This window comes from Arachis ipaensis, chromosome B8 (assembly GCF_059453495.1).
Source record: "Arachis ipaensis isolate K30076 ecotype BB chromosome B8, ASM5945349v1, whole genome shotgun sequence".
NCBI classification, from domain to species: domain Eukaryota; kingdom Viridiplantae; phylum Streptophyta; class Magnoliopsida; order Fabales; family Fabaceae; genus Arachis; species Arachis ipaensis.
In genome coordinates, this window is record NC_142443.1 from 151,359 (window position 1) to 177,643 (window position 26,285).

The following is a 26,285-nucleotide window of genomic DNA, read 5'->3' on the forward strand; positions in this document are numbered from 1 at the left end:
AATTGCATGGGAAGGAAAATAATAGGGACAAATCGGATGGTCCGATTTGCGTGGAGGAAAATTCGAATTTTGGATGTAGCAAATCGGACCGTCCGATTTGTCCTTACCTGATCCCATACCATTGTAAAACTCACACGCTCTACATATACAGGTCCTACCCCAATCCCTTCCCAATCCCTTCTCCATAATAAAAATAAAAAGCGGATACAAACACAAATGGGTCATGGTTAAAGTTGTAAGATCTAACGATGGACCAAAATTCTTGATGAAATCTTTCTACCAGAAAAACTAATTTTGAATCTAACAAGTTGTGCTAAATGATCACCACAGCAAAATAGTATGGTAGAAAGAAAATATTAAGCTATCTGGCAAGTGCACTTCTTTTCACAAGCTATTCATATTGCACCATCCTAAAGGAAAATTTGAACTATTCTTCGTCTAATTTTTTCTAACCTTATTTTTTTTCTTTGAAACTACAACCCATCCATCCTCTGCTTCACCTGCATCCTTTTTGAGAGGCTCATCATCAATCCGCATGTTACATGAACTCATGTTTGACTCAGATTTTGGAATGTCCACATCCATGTTTGAAGAAGTGGCTTGCCTAGCACTACTTTCACCATTTTGACCACTTTGGACATCATCATCTTCCTCATCCTCATCATCATCCTTATCATTCACAATCTATTTCAAAAAAAAAAAATCATAAAAAAAAAATACTACTACTACTTCAAAATTCAAGTAATGTGGATGAGCTTCCAGTTGTATCTTAGCAAAGATGTAACAAGAGAAAATGATCACGTGTCAGCCAACAAACAAAACTTTTTTCATTATATGTGGGGTTGAGTACATGAACCAAAATGACACCATGATGCGTTATTATGAATCATGTCTGAACATTTAAGCTCATTTAGAAATTAGAAGTTATAGAATTAAAATATTAATGTTTCTCCTCCTATAATATAGTATGGGCCATGCATCACATTCCCATCAAATAATATACTTTAACGTTGCTCCCTCCAAAAATCCAGTCATATATATAGGACAAGGAAAATCAATCATATACATTATGCTGTCATTTACCTGTGGCACTGCACGAGGATGCGCAGCTTGGTTAACAATGGCCTGCCTATAACGCTCAATGGTCACAAAGTTTCCTTCTAAGCATTCCTCGTGCATAACCATTAGATTTTCAGCTACCTACATTAGTTCGTAATAATAACATGAACATGAAAAAATGAGAATCACAAGAAAACACTGCAAATACTCAGATACATCACAAAGGAGTCATTAGCAGTGGCATACACAGCTTTAATTTCTTTTAAGTTTGAAGAAATGACCTTAGGACACAGTTCACATTAAGTTTAATCTATGCTGCAAATGAATATGGACACCAGAGCCCTACTTAACTGCTTCTTTTCAAATAAAATACATACAAAACAAAAGGTACATCAAGATTTTAAAATACAAAATAGAAACATATGACATGTACATGAAAATTGGTGACTAATGATATGTTCATTCCAAAAACTAAAGACTAAATAGAGTACCATTAATTATGCCTATGATGGCCAAATATTAAGTTTTCAGTTTCCACCTATGGATAAAAAGACAGGGAAGACTGACGTGATCGAGGTGGTAAAAAAATGCAACCCTCTCCAAAGAGAGTTTCCTAAGATTCAAACCCTCAACCTTGTAGTTAAAGTTCAACTAACATTCAACCCACTTCCATTGAGCTTAACAAATTAGGTAACTTTACTTTCAAACACTATGGTAAACTAACAATAACAACTACCATTTAACCCTTAATTATTGCAAACAAGCAACATGAGCAAAATTCAACAACAAATAATATGTATTAATCCAATAAAGAAAGAAAGATGCACCTCTTCAGTGCTGCCATCCTCAACCACTACATTGAGCGAAATCATCCCATCATAGAGTTTGTCCTCCAAGTCATCAATATAAAGCGGTTCTGCGAATCATTCAAAAAATAAAAATATTAAGGATCTAAAACAGAATAACAAAAATTGAAGCAGTATAATAGCGAGCAACCTCTGGATTGAGTGAACCAGGAGAGGATATCGGTGGCGAGGTTATCGGCCTTGAGGCGGGAGTCAGGGCCACCCCACTGGTTCTCGACGGCATCACGAAGAGCGGACCAACGCAACAAAACAAAGCCGATGCCTTCACTGAAAAGTGATAATGAGTTTCCTTGTAACCGTTTTGCACCCTCCATTCTTCTCTTCTTTCTGGATGGAACCCTGCACACAAAAGGATCAAACCCGTCTCTGCTCTTCTCTAGCGAGAGCAACCAACTGCAAGACAGGGAAGGAAGGCTGTGAACTGCCTGCTCCAAGAGAGGAAGAGCGTCGTCGTAAAAAGGCCACAAGTCTCCTCTTCAGTGCATCAAAATTAAACCTTTTTAATATAATTAAAGCAAGGTTTTGAAAATTGAACTAATCGAACCATTTTGGCTACTTTATCAAAGGTTGAAAGGTTCAACTAGAATCAACCGGAATAACTAGATTATAATAAAATAATATATGAAATCATAAACAGTTACACAAAAAACAAAAATTCAACAGCATTGCATTTGTCTCCTATTCTTAAAGCATAGGTACCCTTCACAATTTTAACACTTCCTACGTTGGTTGTTAGGTGCAAAACATGTCACTGTAGTTCTTTTATCAAAATAGCTGGGGAATAAAAGATGCATATTAGTATTGAAGGATAAAAAACTGAAAACTAAAACTCCATGAGCAGAGAAAATTAAGCAATTGCTTGAACATTGAGATACACAATAGTAAATAAAGGATGGGATTCAATGAAATTTTCAATTGTAATTATCAAATTTGGAAGAATGCTTTGCAATGCAAATAAAGATAATGGGTATTGAATAATAATATGCTTGCCTAAGAGCAAGAAAGTGATATATATAACAAAGTTGATGCCACTTTAATCCATGGTGACAAGCATGCACTCAGCCAAAAAGAACCCAAAAGGGAAAATGATATACATATGAGCTTGAATATAGAGAAGACAAGATCACAAGTGGTATACATATTAGAATGGAATTTGTTCTTTCCTTAACATGCCAACACTGAAACACATGGAAATGGCCTTCTTACATTCAAGATTTGCCTATCTTTTAACAAAGGCAGTTCTCCTTTAAAATAAAAAGATTATGATCACTCTTTAGTTTTAATGCTTAGTCATTGAGTCAACTTCTCATTCACTCTAAGTTTCAATGATTCAATGACAATTATTAAACAGCAAACAAGTCAAAGCAATCACAAAATTTCAGTAATTACTAATTTTAGTTTAGATATTTACTCATTTTGTAACAAACAACAACAGCCAACAAATCAACGTCACAAAATCTCCAATACATCTAAAGAATAAAGATCAGTATATCAGTAATCACTAACATTATTTCATACATATAGTCATAGTTCGGAATTAGTAGATTAACAAAAAGTCAGAAACTTATTACTAATTATGATAAACAAATTACATAACATAAACTTCTTATTAATTAGGATAAAATCAAATTAATGAATCATGAAGCAAAATTCAATGAAGAAATTGAGAAAGCAGCAAGTCTTACAAGGGACGAGAAAGGGCAGCAACAAGAAGCGAATAGAGACGCGAGTGACAGAGATGCTGGTGGCAGCGACGCGGGCGAAGACGCAGGAGTTGAAGGAGTTGAACCGATTAGCAGCACAGGAAGAGAGATAGAAAACAGAGCAACGATGCCGGCGGCGACGACTCTTGCAGTGTTGGAAGACAGAGATGGATGAGGAAGCAGAGAAGAAGAAGGTAGGCAGCAGCAGTAGCAAGTTCCAGCATGACACCTACACAAGAACTACAATCTCCAGCTCCCTTCCCTGCAAAAACAATGCTATATTTAGTGGCAAATGATAAGATTGATAAAAACATTAAATATCTCATATGTCATAGACCCAAAGCTGACCCTTGACAGGTTTTGGTAGAATTTTAGAAACAAAGCACCAAGTAAAACAATGAATGACAGTTGAATGATATTCCAATAAAATGATCTTCCTATATAGTATTTCATCATTAATCTTCCAATTGTCCTACTCCTATACATTTGGCTTCAAATCATTATGATAGCAGGAAGTGATATCTTAATGTTTCACAGTTATAGATCAAAGAACTACATATTCCACTGTTTAAAGTGACTAATGTGTTAATAATTCAGCAAAACACAAACGCATATAAGAAAATGAATTCCTTATTTATTAAAAGACCGTATCTATATATATATATATATATATATATATATATATACACCCAGGCACAACAGGGTAATTTGTGGCACCAAATGAATTCCTTATCGGCTCATGGCAACTACATCAACACACAAATCTTAAATCCAGCATTTAATTATATATAAAATGCAGTTAAATATTCCTTCTCTAACAATCAGAACCTAGAACCCTAACAATAAAAAACATACCTTCTCTAACAATCAGAACCTAGAACCCTAACAATCAGAAATAATACACATTCAGAAGCTAACACCCCCCCCCCCCCAAAAAAATACAACAAACTGCATAAACAAATACAACAATCAGCAATTTGAAAAATACACTGAACATAGAACAGAGATTATTCAAACAGAAGCAGAAATTCAAACAAAATAAAATTATTAACAATTTCAAAAAATCAACAACAAATAAATGAACAATCAACAACAATCAGCAACAAATACATAATACAAAGAACAGAAATTATTCAAATTAATACCTGACTTGGAGGCTCCATATCTGGTGTTCGGCGCTGGGAGGTGCTGGGAGCGGCTGACCAGGCGTTGCTGGGAGGGGCTGATCTGGCGTTGTTGGGAGGAGCCGGGTTCGCCGGTTCGGTGCTGCTGGGGGTGGTCCGGCGCTGCTGCGAGGGTCTGGAAGGCGCTGGTTCGGCGGGGCTGGGAGGGGCTGGAGTAATGGGGTTTCTTTGAGACTTTGGCTGCGCTAGGGTTATCTGATGGGGATGGGGAATGCCTAGTGGGGTTGGGTTATCTAATGGTTGTTTAGGGTTTTTAGTTGACCGGTTCAGTTCAGTTCGGTTAGAATTTTCACAAGCAGAACTGAAAATCGAACTGAACCATAGAAAAAACAGGAAAACATGATTTTTCGGTTTTTTTAGTTTTTAATTTGCTCAATTCTCAGTTTTTTCAATTTGGTTGATCGATTTTGTTCGGTTCGAATAGATTTTGAACACTCCTAGACAAGGGAAATAGATCCTCTCCATTTTTTTTATCACTGGAGAGAATAAAGTGTAATCTCCCACCTTTAATTTTACAAGTGGGACCAACAATAAATGAGAGAGAGAATGTATTGAATGGTGAGATCTTCCACTGGATACCATCCAGTTTTTTTTCCACTGGAGAGGATCCACTCCCCCTAGACAAGGGTACTTGCCTAACTTGGGGAGTTGGGGTGAGTTGAATGATTTAGAGTTTTTTTTTTTTTTTTTTAAGATGTATTTTGGATAACGAATGGGTCGAAATTTGTCGAGCCACTTTGCGTAACTCACTAAAAAAGATAATGCAATTAGAAATTTGTATGACCAAAAAATATTAGAAATTTGAGACCATTATAACAAAGTCGGGTTGGTTTAGTGGCTAGCTTATTAGACCACTTAAGTAAGTATTAGGGGTACGAATTTCGTTTGCCCTATATTTTGGATAATGTTTATTTTGCTTTGAACAATATTAATTTCATTATTTTTTTAAAAAAACTTAATTGATGATTATGTTTATTAGATGTTTAGAATTATAAAGGTTTTAGTGTTTATGAATTTAGAAATTATATTTCTTTATCTTTAAACTTTATAAATTTACTAAAATATTTATGAAATTATATATTTTTTAATATTTAATTATTTAATAATTTTTTTCAAAAAAAAAAAGAATTGGCAACCCACCAATCCACCGTTAAGGGCGAGCTCGAAATTTAAAACCGTCAAATAATGGGCTTTTGAGGGTAGGTATGCCCGCCTGCCACCCCTAATGTAAACCACGTCATTTAAGCTTTTATAAAAAAAATTGTACGCTAAAAAACCTTTTAAAAAAATTTACAAACTAGTTGAGCTGAACCTTTGCTAGTTCAATCGGTTTGCCAACTTTCCACTGATTCTAGCAATTTCTTGATCGATTCAATAAAAATTTATTTTTATAAGTGTCAGATTGACTAGAGGATCAATTTTCAGTTAATTCAATCAAAATTTACTGATCTTTAGAATTATACAAGTAGGGGTAGAAATGGGCCGAACTACCTAATGGGGCTCGTGACTCGACTCATTTTAGGATCGGCTCAACTCAACTCGTATTATTAAATAGGTTAGGTTTGAGCTTTTTGAAAAGTCTATTGGTTCAGGTTATAAGCTTAAAAAAGCTTAAGAAGTTCATTGGATCGGCTCATCAAAATATTTTTTTATAAAATTAAATTATTCTTAGTTTGGACTTTCAACTATTCACTCATATAAAACAAAATTAAAAAAAATCAATAATTAAAACTAGTCAACTTTTGTAATTTTTTTTAAAAGAAATTGTTTATGATTATGGACTATAAGTATGATTATGATATGTCACTAACAATTGATATATAAATGAACTATATTTTACAAACTATGAATTATAAATTTTAAAATGAATTTAATGTCAATTTATATTTTTTTAAATTATTATTTTGAGATATAATTAACAAAACAATTTTTTTAAATAGGTTCTTGAACTTATCCGGCTTTTAAGTAGGCCAGATTCGAGCCTGAAAAAAAAGTCTATAAAAAATAATAAACCTAGACTTAGATTATTTATTTGCAACGTAGGTTAAATTCATTTAAGTTGAAACTCGGGTCGGCTTGACTCGTTTTCATCCCTAACAAAACAAAAAAAGTGGAGAATAAGTTGTGGTTGGAGTTGTGATTAACATCATTGCTTGCTTTAGCCAAGTCTCAAATTCGGTTTTATTTATTATAAAGCAAAGATTTTTACTACTAAATCTAAGACCTTCCATGCTAATTAAAATTGATTGTCCATTTTGTTATTTACTTTTAGAGTATAAGTCTGTTTTGTAAAAAAAAAAAAAAAAAAAAAACCTTTTGAGTTTTAACTAACGAGTTTTTGAAACAAATTTTATATGAAATTGGCAATTATTTTCTTTAATTGAATGGTAAAAATGATCATTTTATTTTTTTTTCTACTAAATTGGCTAGAACGATCCAATTTTCAGAATACTACAAGTTTAAAACACGTGTAATATGCGGATAGCATCCATGTATATATGAATATATTTAGTATTATGTATAAGTAATATGCGAGTAAGAGAAGATAAAAAAATGATGAGATACCGAAAGTTTGTATGATGTATAATTAATTCTAATTAGAAAATAATGTAAAAATTTTGACACTACAAATTTTTATCAAAATCAAACTTTTAAAATGTATCAACGCGGAAAGTAAAAGAAATAGCAGAAGCGGCATAACAATCAGGTGCAATAATTTAATCTAAAAAATTTATCTATAAACAACATTTAATGTATGAAACCATATTTTGCTGAAGAACGAATTTTTCATAATGTAGTGAGCGTAGAAGCTAACAAAAAAAAGAGTAAATTATTCACCACGTATGAAGCATACTTTTGCGTAAAGTTCGTGAGAGAAGAGCTTGTCAATTCGTTCATCCACGATGACTGGAAATAAAATAGTGGTGAATCTAGAACATCAAACTTTCACTGCTGCTGATTTTCACAAATTTGTTAAGATGATGGCTCAATTCACCAAACGAGCACTACAAAACCAAGTTCACAAGACCCATCGAGCTGCTTTTACCTACATTCCAGTGAAATTCCAGGACTCTTATTCACAAGTCACAACTACTTCATTAACAACCCTAAATTATCACAGTTGGTCCAGATCCGTTTGGATTTTCCTGAAATCAAAGAATAAAATTAAATTTGTAGATGGTACTCTCTTAAAACCCAATAAGGATGATGACACTTATGAAGCATGGGATTGGTCCATTTTCTTTGTCTTGTCATGGTTGCATGGCTCACTGAGTTCTGAAATTCTGCAAAGCGTTCTTTGGTGTGGCATATGAGCTTTGGAAGGACCTAAAGCACAGGTTCTATGAGAATGATTTGTTTTGAATTGTTGAGCTGGAAGAAGATTTGTTCACCACAAAGTAAGATGAGTTGTCTACCACTTCTATTATAAAAAATTGAAAGCTATTTGGGAAGAATTAGATGAATTTTGACCTATACCCACTTGTCTTTGTGAAAGCACTTGTAGTTGTGGTTCGGATATAATGCACCATTATAGACATCAGTCATATGTGATTCGATTTCTCAGAGTAATGACTAATATGTAAATGTACACTCTCAAATAATACTCGTGAAGTCTTCTAGATGTTACAATAGCTTTTTCTCTTTTTCTCCAACAAGAAAGACAACAAGTGCACAATATTGAGCCTAATTCTAAGGCATTAGTAAATTCTGTTGCCATTAATATTTTTGAGATAAAACCAAATGGTCAATGAAAATGTGAACTTTGAGCCGCACCCTCTAATATTCGTGGTCGAGGAAGGAAGCGTAGTGTATGTGGAAGAGGTAACAAAAGAGGTACATTCTGAGTGTGTTCTTACTTTGGCAAAACAAGACATTTGAAGACACTTGATACCATACACAAGACTTTTCACCACACATGCAACAAAATCAAGTTAAGGCAGTGAATCACGTTATGACTTCTATTAATATTATCAATGCTATAGAGAATGAAGAAGCCAGCATCACTCCTTCTCCTAAGAAGGATGAGAACTTCAATTTAGATAGCTTGTTTTCATCTAAGCAAAAGAAAGCACTAATAGCACTTTTTTAATAACATCAAGAACTTTTTAATAATGAAAATTCGACAATAATTCATGCACCATCAATAGATATATATCATATCCTTTTTTTTTCCACTCATGAAAATTCGACAACAATTCATGTGTGCTTGTGTTGATTTCAACCTTTTTATTTATAGAGTAAGTCTTTGACAGTTATTCTTCCTCTCCCATATTCTTCCTCCAACTTATTCTCTAAAATTCGCACCATGTTCTCTACTCTCAACTTGAAAGTCAAGTAAAAATTTTAGTGTTCAAGAAAAGTAACCTCTAGTCAACCTGTTTCCTACGCTGTTCATCTGTGTTTTCGACTTTACTTTCGTATCTCTTGCTGATCGACCTAATTTGCAGTCAAAACTCATCCCAGTCATGGAATCCATTTTTAATACCAATAAACATTGAAAAAGAATATATTGAAATTGAATGTAAGAAAATCATTCCACCTTCTATATAATTTCTTGATGTAAGAAAAAGTGAGACTAACTCAACTTTACTTGTTCACATCATAAATAGAAACACTCTTTCCAAAATATTTTAATATTTTCAATTCTTATTTATATTTTGTCAATTCCTATCAATTTACTCTTCAAAGAATTGTTAAAATGAATGAATAATGAATGGCAATCAGCATTTTTAACTGTCAGCATTACATTTTGCGTCCGCGGGTAAACAAATTTGGGACTTGGTAATGCTAATTTAATTAAATTTTAGAGCTAATCCGGACTTGACCTTGTACTACGAAAACGAGATGCTAGCTCGATTTATGCTAAAATTAAAACAGGTTACGAAGTAAAAGAGTACACATACATAATTTTTATTAAAGAAAAAAAAAATTGTTCAGATAGAAGTTGCGGATTATTTAGAGAAACGAGAAAGTTAAGAGGGGGAGTTGGGAGTTGGGAGTTGGTAGTTGATCATTTGCTTCTTGGCTTGATTTTGACAAGGAGGGGATGCAACCTGTGGGTGGTAAGGCCGACTGTGTCAACATTCTCCTCCTCGCCTTGAGCCAGCTCCCATTCGAATTCCTGAACCAGTCTCCCAATTGACGAGCACGCTATCAGATTCGCCTGCAAAGCCCCTGCGCACACCCTCTTCCCCGCCCCAAATGCCATTGTCTTGTACAGATCCATGGTCTCATACTTCTCATCATCCAGAAACCTCTCCGGCATCCACTGCTCAGGATTTTCCCACAGTTCCTCGTCCATGTTACACCCGTATATGTTTATAGCAATCTGTTCAAATAACCATACACTGTCATTACTCGCACTCACAATATACAAAGAATATTAAAGGATAGGATAGGATAAGACCTCGCTCCCAGCGGGAATGTGATATCCTCCTATTTGGGTATCTTCATCGACATGCCTTAGTGGGACAATGGGAGCTGGACTGTGCTTCCTCAGAGTTTCATGGAATACAGCCCCTAAATACGGCAGCTTAGCCAAATGGTCTTCTGTTACCCTCTCATTCCCGCATGCATCTCGGAGCTCCGAATATAATCGATCCTGCCATACAAAGACGAACAGGCCAGTGAGGCTATCTTATCTGCCAGAAATAACTAACCTGAATTAACCAACACAAGAAAGGCGAACAACCTGACGTGTTTTGTCTTTAGCAAGTTCATACATAGCCCATTCGGACGTAACTAATGTAGTATCCGAAGTCTCTATGATGGTCTCCCAAAGAAGCATCATAATTTGGTCTTCGGTTAGCTCCTTGGCTTCCGATAACAGGTAGTCAATGTAACAATTCACTTTCTGCAAGAAACAATCAAATTGGGGTGAAGCTCTGCAAAGATTTTAAGTTAATATGTACACTAGAATACCTTACCTTTCCGGAAGCAATTCTCTTCTTCTGCTCATTGATCAATGCTTTCATAACTGCTTTCCTGCGGAAGCACATTCTCTGAATTTTTGTCTCCATGCTCCTATTTGGAATCCATCTCAAGTATGGGAAGAAATCTCGCCAATCAACCTCAATTGCACCCTCCATTATATCAACCACTAGAATTTGATACATGTCTTTCCTTGATATTTTATTTCCAAAATCATCCACATAAATGGATTCCACATCACTTCCTACACCCTGCGAATACCCCATGCTCATTTTTAAAACAACTATATTACTTTACTTGTTACAATACATACCATTTGTCAATCATAAAGTACAAACTCACTTGCTTCATTGCCAATCCAAAAAGTTGAGAAGAAAATATATCCCTAAAATTAATCGGGGAATCAGAGGAGTTCTTCACATGTTCATTAAACTGCCTAGACATGTTTTCAACCATTTCTTCTCTGTGGAGACGATGCCGCTTCTGAATAATTAGGGGAAAGATATATATTTCAGAGACGCTCACATTCAAAAAGGAGAAAAAGATGCTGCCACTTAAACAGATAAGGTTGCCAGATAACCAACCTGTGCATTGGGTCCGAGAACATTTGCAAGAATAAGTTTTTTGACCATTTTGTGAAAGTCGTTGTAGTCACTTATAGCAACCATACATTTATTGGAAGTCAGAATTGTTAATGCATTCGACAGCTTCCTTGATGAAATCGATGAATATCTGGTAATCATGGCCTGAATTACAATAAAACAAGAAAAAATTTGGGGATGCCATTATGAAAAAATAATTAACTAGTGTAGTGCAAAATAGCCAGAATTGGTCCTGATGTATAATATATTGATCAAGAGTAAACACCAGTAGTTAAAAAAAAAAAACAAAGGCTCTGGCATCACTCTCAGTTAATCCCAAGTAGGGTGTTCCATCTAATGCCTAAAAATTAGTACTTAACTTTTAAATATTAGAGCAAACACTTCCAAAGTATTGGTCCCAATTCCCAAAGTCATGCTATACATAGATAACTTTATTTAATTGAGACACTAGTCAAATTATTTAAAGAGGTTGTTTGTACTTTTGAAATAAATCAAATTAAAAATTACTTTTAAATAAATAAGAACATTAATAATTGAGTTCGGTAAATTAATTTTTAAAATTTTAAAAAATCATAATAAACATAAATAAGGAGAGCAAATTTAGATATTTACTATTATACCAAGTTATATTAGATTTTGTAAGTTTGATAATTATAAGTAAATTTTAAAAAGTTCTTCTTATGCTTTCAAAAGCCTTTATTTTACATATACAAGATGTGGTGTATTTTTTAAAAAGCATACACAACTCTCCAAGAAAAAAAGAAAAGTTTCATCAGACCAAAGCTTGAAAGTATCAACAACTTAGCATAAGGTCAGCCATCTATGCTTTTACTTCATAACATTTTTCTTTTTTATTGATTAACATGTGATCTTGGTACTCTCAGAATAAATTTCACACTTTTTTTTTTAAATAAGAGAGTTCAACATAAAAATAGAGCAAGAACAACAAGAAGCAAACAGAAAAGTCAAAAAAAAAAGTAAAAGAAAAGATCACAAAACAATTCATCAACCATTTTTTTGCACTACTTCTTCTTTTAGTGTACTCCTGATTTTGTACTTCTAATTCTGTACTCTAAACTTAGATAATTTTAAATACATGCGTAATTAAATTGGAACTTGAAAGAGATGAAACTATCAATTTTAAATCTTCAGACTACAAACGATCGAAAAGTTGAATTAAAATAATAGTATATAATTATCTAATAAAGATATTTTTTGGTGACTTCAATTAAGACATATTACTATTAATATTAATATTAAAAAATTACTTATTAATCATAGTATTTAATAATTCAATAAAAAAAAGATAATCCTAGCTTCGTGAGTCAGAGGTAGAGTCCACAGTTGAAACTAAAATTAGAAAGTAAAGTAATAAAATGGAGTGACCTCCTTAGCAAGATGGGCAGAGTTGAGAACGATAATGGTGGAAGCACCGGTCCTGATGGAATATATAGGACCATATTTTTGGGCAAACTGTACGAATGTCTTGTACGGCTTCTTATCCTTCAATTGCAGCAGATTACCAACAATCGGTAAACCCGGAACCACTAACATGCATCAAAACCACCCGATTTCAGTTCAGTTAAAGGTAGGTAAATAAATAGTATAACGTCTACTGCAAAAGAATGTAACTAACCTGTTACTTTAGGAAGAGAAGTAGCAAGACCAACCACAAGTGAGGCAGCTGCGGGAGTGCGGCTACCGTTTAATAGGTAAAGAAAAAGGAAAAGCGAGACAGCAGCGACCGCAAGGGAGGCGGCAAAGGGCTGTGCCTGAATAAGGGCCAGAGTGTCCATTTGCATGCCCGGTGGATCTTGGAGCGGTGTTGAATTGCAGGAAACGAGAGGGTCAAAGAGATATATATATCCAGAGATAGAAGCAGGTGATGACTTAGGACAGATAAAAAGTAAGAAGTTGTGATACAGACGGTCACAGTCACAAAACACAGACACAGAGGCCAAAGGGGTATCTCTCAACTTCCAAGGGCTTTTAGATTCCGTGCACCGTGCCTACTGATCCACTCACTTGTCACCATCGCTTTTTATCATTTTCCATAAACTTTGCCCGTTTCCCGTAACTATAAGAAAAAAAGTTTTGTTTAGGTTATTTTTTTAACAAATACATAGTAAATAACGAAATATATTATACATTTAAATTTTATATATCTTTTATAAGAAAAATTCAATTGATAATATACACACATGTTAACTACATATATCAAATATTCCTAAAAAAAGAACTAAATATATCAAATAAATTTAACATTTAGACAAAGATAATATAAATACTTATTTTATTAATATAACAATACATGATTAATCCATATATAAATTTTTTTATATTATCAATTTATTAAAATTAAGTTTTTATTAAATACATTGGTAACATATTAACATAATAAAATATTTTTATGTAAACTTTCTTAATTAATATATTTAAAATAATATTTAATTTTCTCCTTTTCGGATTAAAACCTCTACTCAGATTACATTTATATACTAAAATGATCTTTAATATTCTAATTGCGTTATTAAAATTTTAGAGATTGTACTCGGTTATACTCAGTTTGGTCCCAAAATTTAAGGTCAAATTTAAATTAATGAGTAATTATCTAAATCAGTAAATAAAAATTTTAAAAATAGATATTTTAGTTTTAAAAAAAATTAATAAAAAAATATTTCTAAAATTTTATTCTAATAAACAAGTCAAAATCTCAGTTTCTTTTTTAATAGAATAATTATCTAGATCAGTCCCCAAAAATTTTAAAAATAAATACTTTAATCCTAAGAAAAATTAATACACAAATCATTATAAAAAAATTATTATTATTATTGATTACACAATAATACTGTACTATAATTTTTTGTATTTTTTTAAATAAAAGTAAGATAAATTTATTCATTAGATTCTTATGTATGTATTTATAATATCAAAAATATATATTCACCCAATAATAATAATAATAATAATAATAATAATAATAATAATAATAATAATAACAATAATAATAATAATAATAATAATAATAATAATAATAATAAATAAAATTATTGGAGATTATTCTACAAAAAATTTAAGATTGAAATTATTTGATATTTTTGTATTTAATATAATCAGAAAATGTCCTATTTTAAAAAACATGTTTGTATTAAAAGAAAATATTCTAATTTTAATTTTAAAGCATCATTATTTACTTTAGTTATTTCTAACGAAAAAAGTGTATTAATATGCTAGTGTCATCATCCACATGCATGAAACTAAGTTAATGATAATAAAGATTGACATATAATAAAAGTAAAATAGACATGGACTGTTATGTTTGAATATAATTTAATCTATATAAAGCCATACAAACTTTGTGTATTAGGTGTGTTTCAAATAATAAAAATTATGTTATCAGAATTGAGAGGTGTTCTTTTGTTTTATGAGTGTTAGTAAATTTAAGAGATGAAAAATAATAGTATTATTTATGTGAGTGAGTGCTTTTGCGGTATATAATATAATGTGGTATTATACTAACATGGTATTGGTATCCGTTCCTCGTGTTAATTGGACAGATATATTTAAGAAACTCGATATAGTCCATTTAGGCATTTACAATTCAGTCGAACCTCATTTAAATTACAATGAGATTGCGCCACCAAAGGGAAAACAATAATAATAATGATAATAACAAATTAACAATAATATAGTGGAGGACAATATTACTCATGGGTGTAGTGGAGTAGAGCCTTACGAAAATGGATAACATAGAGTGAAAGAAGCGAAGGGGTGGTGGTTGAATTCAATTGAAAGTGAAAGTGCAAGGGTCTGCAGCAAATCCAAGCCTGTTGTTTTTGGTATCATATATAACCCTCTGGTTCCTCTGCTGGTAGTTCCCAACAATGGGTGTGTCGTACTCATCGGAGAGGCTTGCTAGCGCCAGGCAGACACGGGAGGCATCCTCTTTCACCACGTACAGTATGCCACTGACGTCCACGTTCATGCTCACCTCCTCAAAGTACAATCTTATGCTGGGTATGTTCACTTCCTCATACCCGGTGAGATTGAAACACGTGTCCAATATGGAGAACCCGGGCGCCGACGGGTAATCCGAAAATTGTCTCAAGAACTCTGCCTTGACTGCTCTGTACATGGACGGAGCCAGTCTTGTGATCACCGTCCCAGAGTCAATGAGGGTCCCCTTCCCGAAACTGGAGGCCTGCAGCAGAGGCACACCACCAACACTGATGGTTGTGAGGTTGAGTATGTAGAAGCTGGAAAGCTGCGGATCAGAGAGCATCCTGGCGTAGGCAACATTCTTGAAGAGAGAAGAAGAGTCATTCCCCATGACGAGCGACCCCGAAGCTCCGGCGTCAGGCGAAGGCAGGCAGTATGAGAAGACTCCTCCCAAGGTGGAACTGGTTTGAGAGACGATGGAGAGGTGGCTCCTCCCCAGGCCCATAAGGCCCGATGCGAGTCCGAATAAGCCTTTGTTGTTCCTGCCGCAACCAAACACGAAATCGGTGATCCAAACCCCTCCGATGCTGAGGTGCTCTACTCCTAATTCTCCGGAGGTGTAGGAGCCATCCCCATAGTTAACGACATAGTCACAATTAGTTGCAGTTGCACATGCTCCCGGTGGAGCTGGAATTAGGGTGCGACAGGTTGTTGAATTGCAGAGAATGGATTGGTAGGAAGGGGAGCTTGAAGGCTGGAAGAGAGGGCCTTGCTGGTCATAGCAGGAGTCACATGGCTGGCACTGCACCCACGTCAAATCGCTTCCTGTGTCAACTATCATGCTCACATTCTGCCCACCCAACCCCAGAGTCACTACATAGTTAAGCGTTTCCAATTTCATGCCTGAGCTTATCGGAATCTCATTGTTTTTGTTTTCCTTGTCTGAGGCAGACGCACCCCGAATGCGGCTTTGAATTGCGCGGACACGAAGGTCATCCTGCGCCAACTGTTTCCGATGGCTCCTTTTCTCAGAGACAGAGGAACAGTGTCCTGTGTCCTTCATTTCCAGTATGATGGCACCTTTCACCTTTCCTGAGAATGAATTCAATTAGAACCTCATCCATTGCTAACTAAGCTTTCTTAGCTTGAAAGACTCCAAAGAAGGTGAGACTAGAGAGACCAGTAATGATGGATGTTTTACTTTACTTTATTAATATTATACCTAATGTAATTTGTTATGTACTACTCTGGTACTCCGGTGCGTATATATATACTTGTAAACAAATACCAATACAACATACAATTCTTTCATTTTTGCATCCCAATAACAATAAGGAATCATAAAAGCAAGTACCAAGCAGCATAGTGCAAGAAAAGAAAAGGAAAAAAAGGAAAGGAAATAATGAATTAACTATCAAAGAGATCTATCAAGCTCACTTGCTTCCGGTGGGTGGCAGCCAAGATTCTGTTTCCTCTGCGATTTTCGCATGTTCAAGTTAAAGGTCATCTCTTCAAAGGAGTGAACCTCATTTGCGAGTATGATGAGGTAAATACCAACAAGAGAGAGCAAGACAGGCAACGCGGTTGTTGCCTCCGCCATAGATACAATGCACTGGTTTGTGTGAGAGAGAGATTGTTTTAGTAAAGGCCTCACCTAATTATAATGGAGGCGAGGGTGAGATTCTGACTTGCGAGTGATGGATTTTGGCGTGAGAACAAAAGAGGAAAGGCTGGCTTTGAGACCCCACTTGTGCATGAGAAAATTATTGGAGTTTCACGTGCACATTTTGAGAACGCAAAACTGATGTGTTGTTGCTGATCCTGATCCCCTAGGGATTCTGATCCTCTTTGTAGCTTTAATCCAGATATAGTTTATATAGTACTTTTTTTGGTCGTATATAGTACTTAATTAAAATTGAAGGACTACTAATCTTCTGATTATTTTAATGGAAGATTTAATAGTGTGATTCCTCTGTTATATATCTTCGTCAATTTACAATCAGGGCGGAACTAAATATAACTTTAGGGAGGGATAATTTTATAATAAAATAAGGTTAAAATAAAAATGGTAGAGAGTTAAATTAGAGATGAATAAAAATTATAGAGAGTTAAACTAAAGAGGAGTGTTAGGGACTGTAAATTTTGTGATTTGTAGTTATTAATTAATTATTATTGATATTTTTAATAATGTAAAATTTTATCTAATGATACATGATTACTCACTTTTCTTTTGATAATTAAGTGATAGTCAAATTTTATTAAAAATATTGATTCTAGACTTTTTTTTAAACTAAAATTTATATACAATTTATATAAAAAATAAAAATTTAGGAAGACTATTATCCATTTTTTTTCCCATAGTGGAGCTCTGTCCGTCTTTACAAATTACAACTATTATTTGCATAATTTCATTTTTTGTGTAGTAATAATTCATGGGCAAACACTCATAAATAATTGAGAGGAGTGAATACTCATTTTGTCATTTTTTGTTTGATATTTATTTTTGTAAAATTAATTAGTGTTAACTTAGAATTGTAGACTGATCTTTTTTAATGAAAAAAGTATTTTGTTTTCATAAATAAAATATTTTTATTCAATTTTAATTTTATTTCGATATATCTTTTTAAAAAAAGTATTTCTATTAAAAAAACAAATAATTAATTTTTTTAAAAGCTAACAATATCTTATTTAAAAAAAAATATTTGTAATACTTATTTTTTTTAAAAAGACTATCCAAATATAAAATAAATTTGCCTATTAAAAAATGTTTTTAAAAGAATAAAAAATATTTTGTTTAAAAGTGAATATTTTTCTCTTAAGACGTTAATCAACTAATTTGTTTATGTAAGTGAGAACTACAAATGACAGATTTTTCTTTATTTTTTTGTTATTTTTTCATATACATTGATAATTTGTTGTATAAAAATTAAGAAATATTATTGAATTTTAATTTTTTTTTACTTACAAAAATTAACAGAGGATATACATATTAAAAAGAATGACATTATTAATTGTTGTTATTAATCTTATCTATATTTATTACTAGTTATTTTAAAATGTTAAAATTTGAATCTTTGGTGTTATATTTACATGATTGGTTGACATTAATATTGTCATTTGTTGTATATATTTTAAATAAAATATTGTATCAACCTTTTTATTATCTATTATTAAATAGGTTATGCACATTTTTTAATAATAATGAGTTTATATGAATTATAATAGTTAATTCAAATTGAGTACACTTCAAATTTAATATATTTTTTTTGTGACTTAAATAAATTAAACAAATAAAAATAAAACAAATAAAATAAGGAACCGCTTAAATAGATAGACAGTTCCATTTAAGACTACTCTTAAACTCTTTCTAAAGTGAAAGAAGCTCTACATGCGAAAGTTGTAACTTCATCCCCATCTTTGCCATAGTATCTGCCACCGTGTTTGCATCTCTCATCAACACGCCAGTTCCAATGCATGATATCTCTAATTTTGAGCACCAATGGATCAATAAACCCAAAACCATCTTGAGTAACAAGATTAAATGCTTACACACAATCCGTCTCACAAATAACATCTCGTTGACCCACATCCAAGCTAAGAGATATCCTCTCCAAATAGCAAACAATTCTCCTTGAAGAATACTATTACTCTCAATCATTCCCAAACACCCCCTTTGCCAACTCTCATTACAATCTCTAATAACACAAGCAAAACCAACACTATCACTCGAACCAAAATAACTAGCATCACAATTAATCTTAAAAGTATCAATGGATGGGGATTCCAAAAACCATTTAGAGTAGAGGGAATGGACATACGTTATAATTCAAAAATATTCCTAAGCTCCTTTTCTGAAATTAATGCCAGACAATTCACTTTTTCCGGAGGCCAAGTTTCATAGGGATTAAAGATGTCATTATTCCTTACTCGCCATATCTACCAAAGTTTCGAAAAGAACTTTAATGGATATTCTCTGCTATGATACAAGAACCAGCTCTTCAAATCCAAAGGATGACAAGAAATATCCAACCTATGCCAGACAAGCTGAGCTTTTGGACAATCCTGAATGCAATATAAAACCGATTCTTGGCTAGAAAGACATCTTGGACACCTATCCGATGACGACATCCCTCTTCTAAAACGAAAACTTGCAGTAGGAAGAGCCTCCTTAAGACACAACCAAGCCAAAAACTTATGCTTTTCCGAAACAAGCTGATGCCAAAGCCAAAGCCAATTTTTCCGCTCTTCCCAACCAAACAGCTGCTTACACAACCACAAGTAACCATTGCGTGAGTCATAGACTTTGGCAGCAGACCCACTCCAATACCAACCCACTTCCGGACCTGCTTGTTCATCTGGATTGTAAGAGAGAATATTACCTTTCAGATCTTGAGATAAAGGAGAATAAAGAGTATCCAAATGCCACCTACCAACTGACCAAATATCTTGTATCCGGAGATTCGAATCAGAAATGTGAACATAATCCATCTCATTAGATAACCGTCCTTCTCTTCTCCAGCTAGAAAACCAAAAATTCTTGTTCAAATCTTCAATACACCAAGCAAACCCATCCTTCAACACTTCCCAAGCCTTGCAAAGACATCTCCAAATGGGGGAGTCCTTGTTCTTAGGATAATTAAAATAGTCATATAGAGATGATCGGTATTTGGCATCTAACAATTGGACCCATAGCTTGTTTGGCTGCTGGAAAAAAGTCCAAACTAGCTTCCCAAGAAGAGCAATATTTACACAATTAGGATCTCTAATCCCCAAACCTCCATATTTTTTTGGAGTAACCAGTACCTTCCAACTAACAAGATTCAATCCTCTTCCATCAACTTGTCCTTTCTAAAGAAAATTCCTCATTATAGACTCCAATTTACTAATGATTCCTTTGAGAAAAATAGAGACCTGCATCTGGTACGTGGGAATAGCAGTGGCAATAGAATTAACCAAGCAGAGTCTACCAGCCCTATTGAGTAAACTCTCTTTCCAGCTTGCTAGCCTACTCTGAATCTTATCTAGGACACCATTGAAAGCTGAACGAGTCACCCTAGAATGGCTAAGGGTAACTCCAAGATACTGGCCCAAGTCCTGGATAAATCTGATAGAGGATACCCCAGTGAAAACTTCTGTCCTTGTTGCAGAGACATTCTTAGAGCAAAGCGCTTTAGACTTCTCCACATTAATCTTCATCCCAGATGCTTTGCAAAAAGTCTCTAAAATCAACATCACATTTTGTACTTGTTTCTTTGTAGCATTACAGAAAAGAAGCAAGTCATCCGCAAACATTAAGTGGGATATTCTTGGTCCCCCTCTAGAAATAGAAATTGGCTCCCACAAGCCCAAATCAACCTGATGACTAATCAAGTATGCCAATCGCTCCATACACAACACAAAAAGATAAGGTGACATAGGGTCTCCTTGTCTAAGACCTCGGCTAGGAGTAAAGCCATTCAGACGATTCTCGTTCCAAAGAATAGATAAGGAATAAGCAGTGACACAATTCATAATCAAATTAAGTGTAGGAATAGGAAAACCAAAGCTCTTAAGGGTATGAGCTAAAAATCTCCAGTCAACTCTGTCATAAACTTTCTCTATATCAATCTTAAAGGCCAGTGTGCCTTTTTTTGATTTAGTCTTCTTCATAAAGTGGAGGACTTCTTGAGCAATAATGATGTTGTCAGGAGTTTCTCGTCCCGGAATAAATCCTCCTTGAAGCGGGTCAACAATCTCCGCAAGATGAGGACGAAGCCTATTAACAAGGACCTTCGTGATGATCTTGTAAACTACATTGCAGAGACTAATCGGCCTGAAATCTTTCATAGATACCGGTGATTCAACCTTTGGAATAAGAACCAGTAAAGTCTCCAACATTCTCGGATCAAGAGTAACATCGGAGAATGCCTGCTTAACCATCTTCCAAACATCAAGACCAATGATCTCCCAATATTCTTTGAAGAAAAAAGCTTGAAACCCATCAGGACCTGGAGTTTTAAAAGAGTTCATGTGAAAAACAGCTGTTCTGACTTCCTCCATAGTAACTGGTGCCGTAAGATTATTGCAAGCTTCCTCATTAAGAGAAGGAAGAGGCACATCACCAAGGCAACTCAAATCAACATCATATAAATGACAGAATAAGCTTTTATAGAAAGACTCTGCTTCTTGACTCAGAACCTCTGGATCAGTTTCTCACATTCCATCCTTGAGAAAAAGACTATGAATCTTATTATACTTCCTTCGCGCAAGAGTTTGAATATGAAAGAATTTTGTATTCCTATCCCCAAACCTTACCCACTGCTCTCTGGACTTTTGGAACCATAGGAGCTCTTCTTGCACTAGAGTATTATTATAATCATCAAGCAACTGTTGCTCTTTCTGACGCAAATAAATACTATCCACCACTTCCAAACGCTTTTGTAAATAATTAATCTACTGCTCTAATTCACATTTCTTAACAAAAAATGTTACCAAATACCTTCGAGTTAAACTCTAGTGAATTCTTCTGTACTTTCGAAAGCTTACCATGAATCCCTCTATTACCAGACCACCATGACTGGTTCACAATATCCCTATACCCAGGATGACTAGCCCAAGCAGTAACAAATCGAAAAGGTCGATTCTCTTTAGGCTGAGGATGACCTTTACAACGCACCAGAATAGGGCAATGATTAGACTGAAACATATTTAAAACTTCGGCATAAGCCTCTGGAAAGATAGATAACCAACTAGTATTTAAACAGACTCGATCAAGCTTTTTTGCCACATGAACATAAATTTTCACCCTCCTGTACCAAGAAAATCGCCTCCCAATAGTTTCAGATCAAACAAACCACTATCCCCTAACGAAGTAGCAAACATGTTTGCTCTTTGATGAGAAAATTGACAGCCCTTAGATTCATGAGAAAATTTGACTTCATTAAAATCACCAAGAACAATCCAAGGTCCTTGAAAAATCATGGATTGTGCAACAAGATAATCCCAAAGGAGAACCCTTTTATTAAATTGAGGATTGCCATAAATACCACTACACCTCCAAATTAAATTATCAAAGTGAACCTCAACAGTAACACCCTGATCAAAAGCATCAATGAACTTACAACAAACACCCTTCATAGAGGAGAGAAACCAAATACCTCCCTTATGCCCCTCTGCTTCTACTATACCAACAGAGTGATACCCCAACCTTTCCCAAAATAATTTTAAATGCTGAAAAGGGGAGTGAGTTTCAACCACAATAAAGAAAACAGGTCTAAATTTCCTAACAAGTTCCTTACAATGCACCCGGGCTAAATTATTAGGAACACCCCTAATATTCCAAATAATCATATTTAAACTATCCATAAATAACAAAGACAGAATAAATAAGAACATAAACTCTAAAAACAATCACCAACCTCAATAGGTGGTTTGTCCTGTGGTACTGGCACACTCTGATCCTCAATAATTGCCACCTTCGGACCCCCTGACACTGCACCTGCCATGCTTCCATCTACTAATTAAGGTTTCCTCCATTGTGCCACAATTTTTATCAACTGGCGAGTTCTGCAGGGAGGAAGGCCAAGGACGCTTCCGTAAAGAAATTTCACGACGTGCAGGAGTTCTGCGCGATGGAGATGGTGTAATTTCATATTTTTCTCGCTTCCCCATCCTAATGCTAATTGATTTGCCTCCATCACCATGCAAATTGGGCCTTGGAACCCTTCTCGAACCATACTTGTGCTGGTTTCCATCTTGGTCCTTCGAACCTGATGACTGGCCCACTGTGAATTTTTCCTTACGCAACACTTGTTGCCAGCCCTCTCCATCATCCATGCATGCCTCATTAACATGACCATCAGGCACGTGAGGAGCTAATAATTCCGTAACCACATCCTTCCCTTTAACAACTCCTAATTTCTCACCTAAATTACGAGGATTCTCACCAAATCACGAGCTTCTGACTTAGCCTCTTTTTGAATCTCATGATTATTGTGTGGCACTAGTGTCGGGACTTCATTATTTTTTCCATCACCAAAGAAATTTCCGTTTCCTTCCAAGGACTCCTTCTCCATGCACAACGATTTATCATGCCCATACCGTGCACAAGTAGCACAAATCAACTATAAACTCTCGTACTCCACTTCATAAGTCACACCCTTCACTATAATATATTTGATTACAGGCAACTTAAGATTAATTTGAACACAAGTTCGGGCATATTTTCCTCTTTTTGCAAGCTTAGTGGCTAAATCTACTTTCACCGGAAGCAATTCGCAACATTGCTTGTTCCTGGTAGCACCAAATTGGAAATTCCGAGACTCGAATCCATACCAACATTGATCCAAAGAATTTTTCGCATGGCCTAAAATCCACATCCCATGACTTTACTGCAACATAGTGACCGTCTATCAACCATGGGCCACCAAGAATGACTTTCTCACAATCCGCAGCAATATCAAATTTAACCAAAAAATATACAAACCCCACATTCAACAAATCAAACCCTCCTTTGATGCGCCATACTATCCGAAGCTTATGCATGAGAGCCGTGTAGCCATAATACTTATCCAGCACCTTGATCACAATGGCTTCCTTACAAGGTTCAGTTAGACAGCTCTTTGCCTCCTTGGTAAAACTGACACTTGGTGGACGAGAATCACCCTGCTTACCTGTCACCGTCGCGATACTATCCTCAAATAAAGACCCTACTAATGCAAATGCCTTAGACTTTTCTGCACCAATGACTTTATCTCTAAAAGAGACATTGGATGACTTTTTTAATCCCTCTCGAGTAGAACACTCAATAACACCGGATACACACCTACCCACGCTCTCTCCCTTATCTCTTCCGATGGCATGGCCATCTTCCTCACCATATTTCACCCTCAACCGCTCGCCCCCACTCTCTCATTCTCTTATTTTCCTTGACTAATATAATCTTAATAATATAATCTTAATAATATAATATGTTAAATAATTTTTCTAAACAATAAAAATATTTAAAAAAATCTTTAATTTAAATTTTATAAAAAAAATTAAAAATCATTAATATTTTTTAATTTTTACATAATAAATTCAATCAATATATATATAAAAATAACAAAACATAAAGGAAAAAAATTAAACGTCCCTCGTAATTATGCACAAAAAGCAATGAGATCCTAACAAAAAAAATGTCAATTCTAATTGACACTTAATTGATAAATTACTAGTTTAATGTGTACGTAGACATGTTCTATCAAGGGTTAAATACCTTTTTCATCTCTAAAATCTTGGTTCAAAATCAAAATTATTTCTAACATTTTTGTTATTAAAATCATCCTCAACATTACAAAACGTTATAAAATCATCATTTTGTCTATAAACAATATTTTTTAGACAATTTTACCCTTAAAAAAACATAAACATGTAACCAAAGACAAATTCCTCTTTTCTTCCTTTCTCATTAACAACAACCACCCTTCATCTTCTACTTCTCATAACAACCTTTCTTCTCATATCTTCTTTCTTCTTCATCTTCTTCTTCTTCTCATTCACAACAACAACCCTTCATCTTCTTCATCATCTTCTTCAACTAGCACCCCAACTACTATCTCCAACCCTTTCTTTTTCACCTGAACATTTTCCCTTCTTTTATACTTAAAAAACTCACTACCTTCCAATACAGGTGCACCAACAGCAATAACCACAAAATAAATTACCGAAAATTTCAGATCAAACAATTCAATAATCATTAATTATGATTTTAGATCCAAAATCAACAACAATCAAAATTAGAGAATTGCAAATTAGTAAATGAAGTAGCAAGACAAATTCAGCAACAATAGAACCATCTGTAACACCTAAAAACTTCATGCTAAAATTAAAAAATAAACCAGAAAATTTTTAAATAATTAATGACATAAATTTAGTCACGGAAGAGAAAAATAGCTAACTACATGAATAGATCTGGAACAAGGTGAGTTTCAGAAAGCAGAACAGAAAAATAGAGCAAAGAAGCAGAACGGAGGCGTAACACTGTGGGAGGCAGAACGGAGGCGCGACGCTGCGGGAGAGGAAGAACGCAGGCCGCGCTGCGAGAGAAAGAGCGCGACAGAGAAGGAGCCGGCGCCGAAAGGAGAGCCAAAACGGGATTGAGTCGGCACCGAAAGAGAATGCCAGCAATGGGTTCCTCTCTTGCCAGTGATGCCTTCTTCCTCTTCTTCTCTTCTTTTCCCTCTTCGTCTCCACCTCCCTTTGTTCTTTTCTTCATTTTCTTGCTCTCCCTCCTCTCTGTGGTTGTTGAAAGAAAAAGAAGAAATGAGGGTTAAAGGATGGAATTAAGATAAAGGGTATTTTTGTCAAAAAATTAGGAAAATGATGGTTTTATAATGATTTGTAACGTTGAGGACGATTTTAATAAGAAAAAAAAGTTGGGAATGATTTTGATTTTGACCCAAGACTTTAGAGACGAAAAAAAGTACTTAACCCTTCTATTTACTTAGAAAAAAATATTGACAGAATCTCATTGTTGTCTTTCTTATCTAATTGAGAGATATTGAAATAATGTAAAACAACGGTTAACTTGTTTGTGTATTAATTTATAAAAATGCCTCAACGGCATTATTTTTTGTCGTTACTTTTAGTCATAAATCTAATTTCTTTAATCTAATAATATAATTGTTCTTGTGTGGATGAACTTTTGAGGTATAGCTTGTCTTTTGCACGATTGTAATACGTCTTTTTTTTTTAATGGAGTGAGAATAACTCGAACGTCAAAGAACATAGTGGGTACCAACCTGTAAAAGACACTCCAACAGTTAAGTTAGTAAGTGTTTAAGAGGTACAAGAATTTTATGATTAGCCTTTTATAGGCGTAGAGTTAATGAATAGAGCTGATGTTATGATCGTTGCTTATTAAGTCAGAATAATTATTATTAAGATTGTCAGTTACAAATTTAGAATGAAGGCAAATAAAGTCGAGTTATGATTCATAATGTACAATAATAAAGATCAAATTATAAGATGATGAATCAATAA

The 26,285-nt window shown here is 34.4% G+C and overlaps 3 protein-coding genes across 7 annotated transcripts; all 3 read right to left on the reverse strand.

Moving 5' to 3' along the window:
- Nucleotides 1-209: 209 nt before the first annotated feature.
- LOC107618560 (uncharacterized) lies at nucleotides 210-5,058 on the reverse strand. Of its 4 annotated transcripts, none has more exons than XM_088496927.1 (6): nucleotides 4,774-5,058; nucleotides 3,611-3,890; nucleotides 2,056-2,318; nucleotides 1,887-1,975; nucleotides 1,084-1,200; nucleotides 210-684 (listed from the first exon to the last, which is right to left on the reverse strand). In XM_088496927.1, exons 3-6 carry the CDS (start codon nucleotides 2,237-2,239, stop codon nucleotides 439-441), a joined length of 636 nt encoding a protein of 211 aa, XP_088353053.1. In that variant the 5' UTR covers nucleotides 2,240-2,318; nucleotides 3,611-3,890; nucleotides 4,774-5,058; the 3' UTR covers nucleotides 210-438. The 4 variants fall into 4 exon arrangements, with proteins under 4 accessions (XP_088353053.1, XP_088353054.1, XP_088353051.1 ...); XM_088496928.1 differs by having other exon boundaries at nucleotides 2,056-2,350; nucleotides 4,774-5,038; XM_088496925.1 differs by having other exon boundaries at nucleotides 2,056-2,399; nucleotides 4,774-5,038.
- Nucleotides 5,059-9,669: 4,611 nt separating this feature from the next.
- Nucleotides 9,670-13,395, reverse strand: LOC107618674 (ent-kaurene oxidase). Of its 2 annotated transcripts, XM_088496196.1 has the most exons (9): nucleotides 12,982-13,350; nucleotides 12,732-12,892; nucleotides 11,328-11,489; nucleotides 11,086-11,226; nucleotides 10,740-10,994; nucleotides 10,505-10,666; nucleotides 10,220-10,414; nucleotides 10,068-10,141; nucleotides 9,670-9,998 (listed from the first exon to the last, which is right to left on the reverse strand). In XM_088496196.1, the coding sequence occupies exons 1-9, from the start codon at nucleotides 13,145-13,147 to the stop codon at nucleotides 9,824-9,826; spliced, it is 1,491 nt and encodes a 496-aa protein (XP_088352322.1). In that variant the 5' UTR covers nucleotides 13,148-13,350; the 3' UTR covers nucleotides 9,670-9,823. The 2 variants fall into 2 exon arrangements, with proteins under 2 accessions (XP_088352322.1, XP_016176287.1); XM_016320801.3 differs by having other exon boundaries at nucleotides 9,670-10,141; nucleotides 12,982-13,395.
- Nucleotides 13,396-14,885: 1,490 nt separating this feature from the next.
- Nucleotides 14,886-17,040, reverse strand: LOC107618992 (Eukaryotic aspartyl protease family protein). Its single transcript, XM_016321194.3, has 2 exons — nucleotides 16,722-17,040; nucleotides 14,886-16,376 (listed from the first exon to the last, which is right to left on the reverse strand). Exons 1-2 carry the CDS (start codon nucleotides 16,882-16,884, stop codon nucleotides 15,130-15,132), a joined length of 1,410 nt encoding a protein of 469 aa, XP_016176680.1. The 5' UTR covers nucleotides 16,885-17,040; the 3' UTR covers nucleotides 14,886-15,129.
- Between the last annotated feature and the right edge of the window lie 9,245 nt (nucleotides 17,041-26,285).

What these genes read in the sequence shown, in the direction of transcription:
- LOC107618674 (XM_016320801.3), bottom strand. Translation starts at nt 13,147, where the DNA reads ATGCAAATGGACACTCTGGCCCTTATTCAGGCACAGCCCTTTGCCGCC. An exon ending in TTCTCTTCCTAAAGTAACAG is followed by an intron (nt 12,893 to 12,981) that starts GTTAGTTACATT and finishes GATGCATGTTAG; the next exon opens with TGGTTCCGGGTTTACCGATT. An exon ending in CTAAAGACAAAACACGTCAG is followed by an intron (nt 10,415 to 10,504) that starts GTTGTTCGCCTT and finishes TTTGTATGGCAG; the next exon opens with GATCGATTATATTCGGAGCT.
- LOC107618992 (XM_016321194.3), bottom strand. Translation starts at nt 16,884, where the DNA reads ATGGCGGAGGCAACAACCGCGTTGCCTGTCTTGCTCTCTCTTGTTGGT. An exon ending in CTGCCACCCACCGGAAGCAA is followed by an intron (nt 16,377 to 16,721) that starts GTGAGCTTGATA and finishes ATTCATTCTCAG; the next exon opens with GAAAGGTGAAAGGTGCCATC.
- LOC107618560 (XM_088496927.1), bottom strand. Translation starts at nt 2,239, where the DNA reads ATGGAGGGTGCAAAACGGTTACAAGGAAACTCATTATCACTTTTCAGT. An exon ending in CTGGTTCACTCAATCCAGAG is followed by an intron (nt 1,976 to 2,055) that starts GTTGCTCGCTAT and finishes AATGATTCGCAG; the next exon opens with AACCGCTTTATATTGATGAC. An exon ending in ATCCTCGTGCAGTGCCACAG is followed by an intron (nt 685 to 1,083) that starts GTAAATGACAGC and finishes TTTTTGAAATAG; the next exon opens with ATTGTGAATGATAAGGATGA.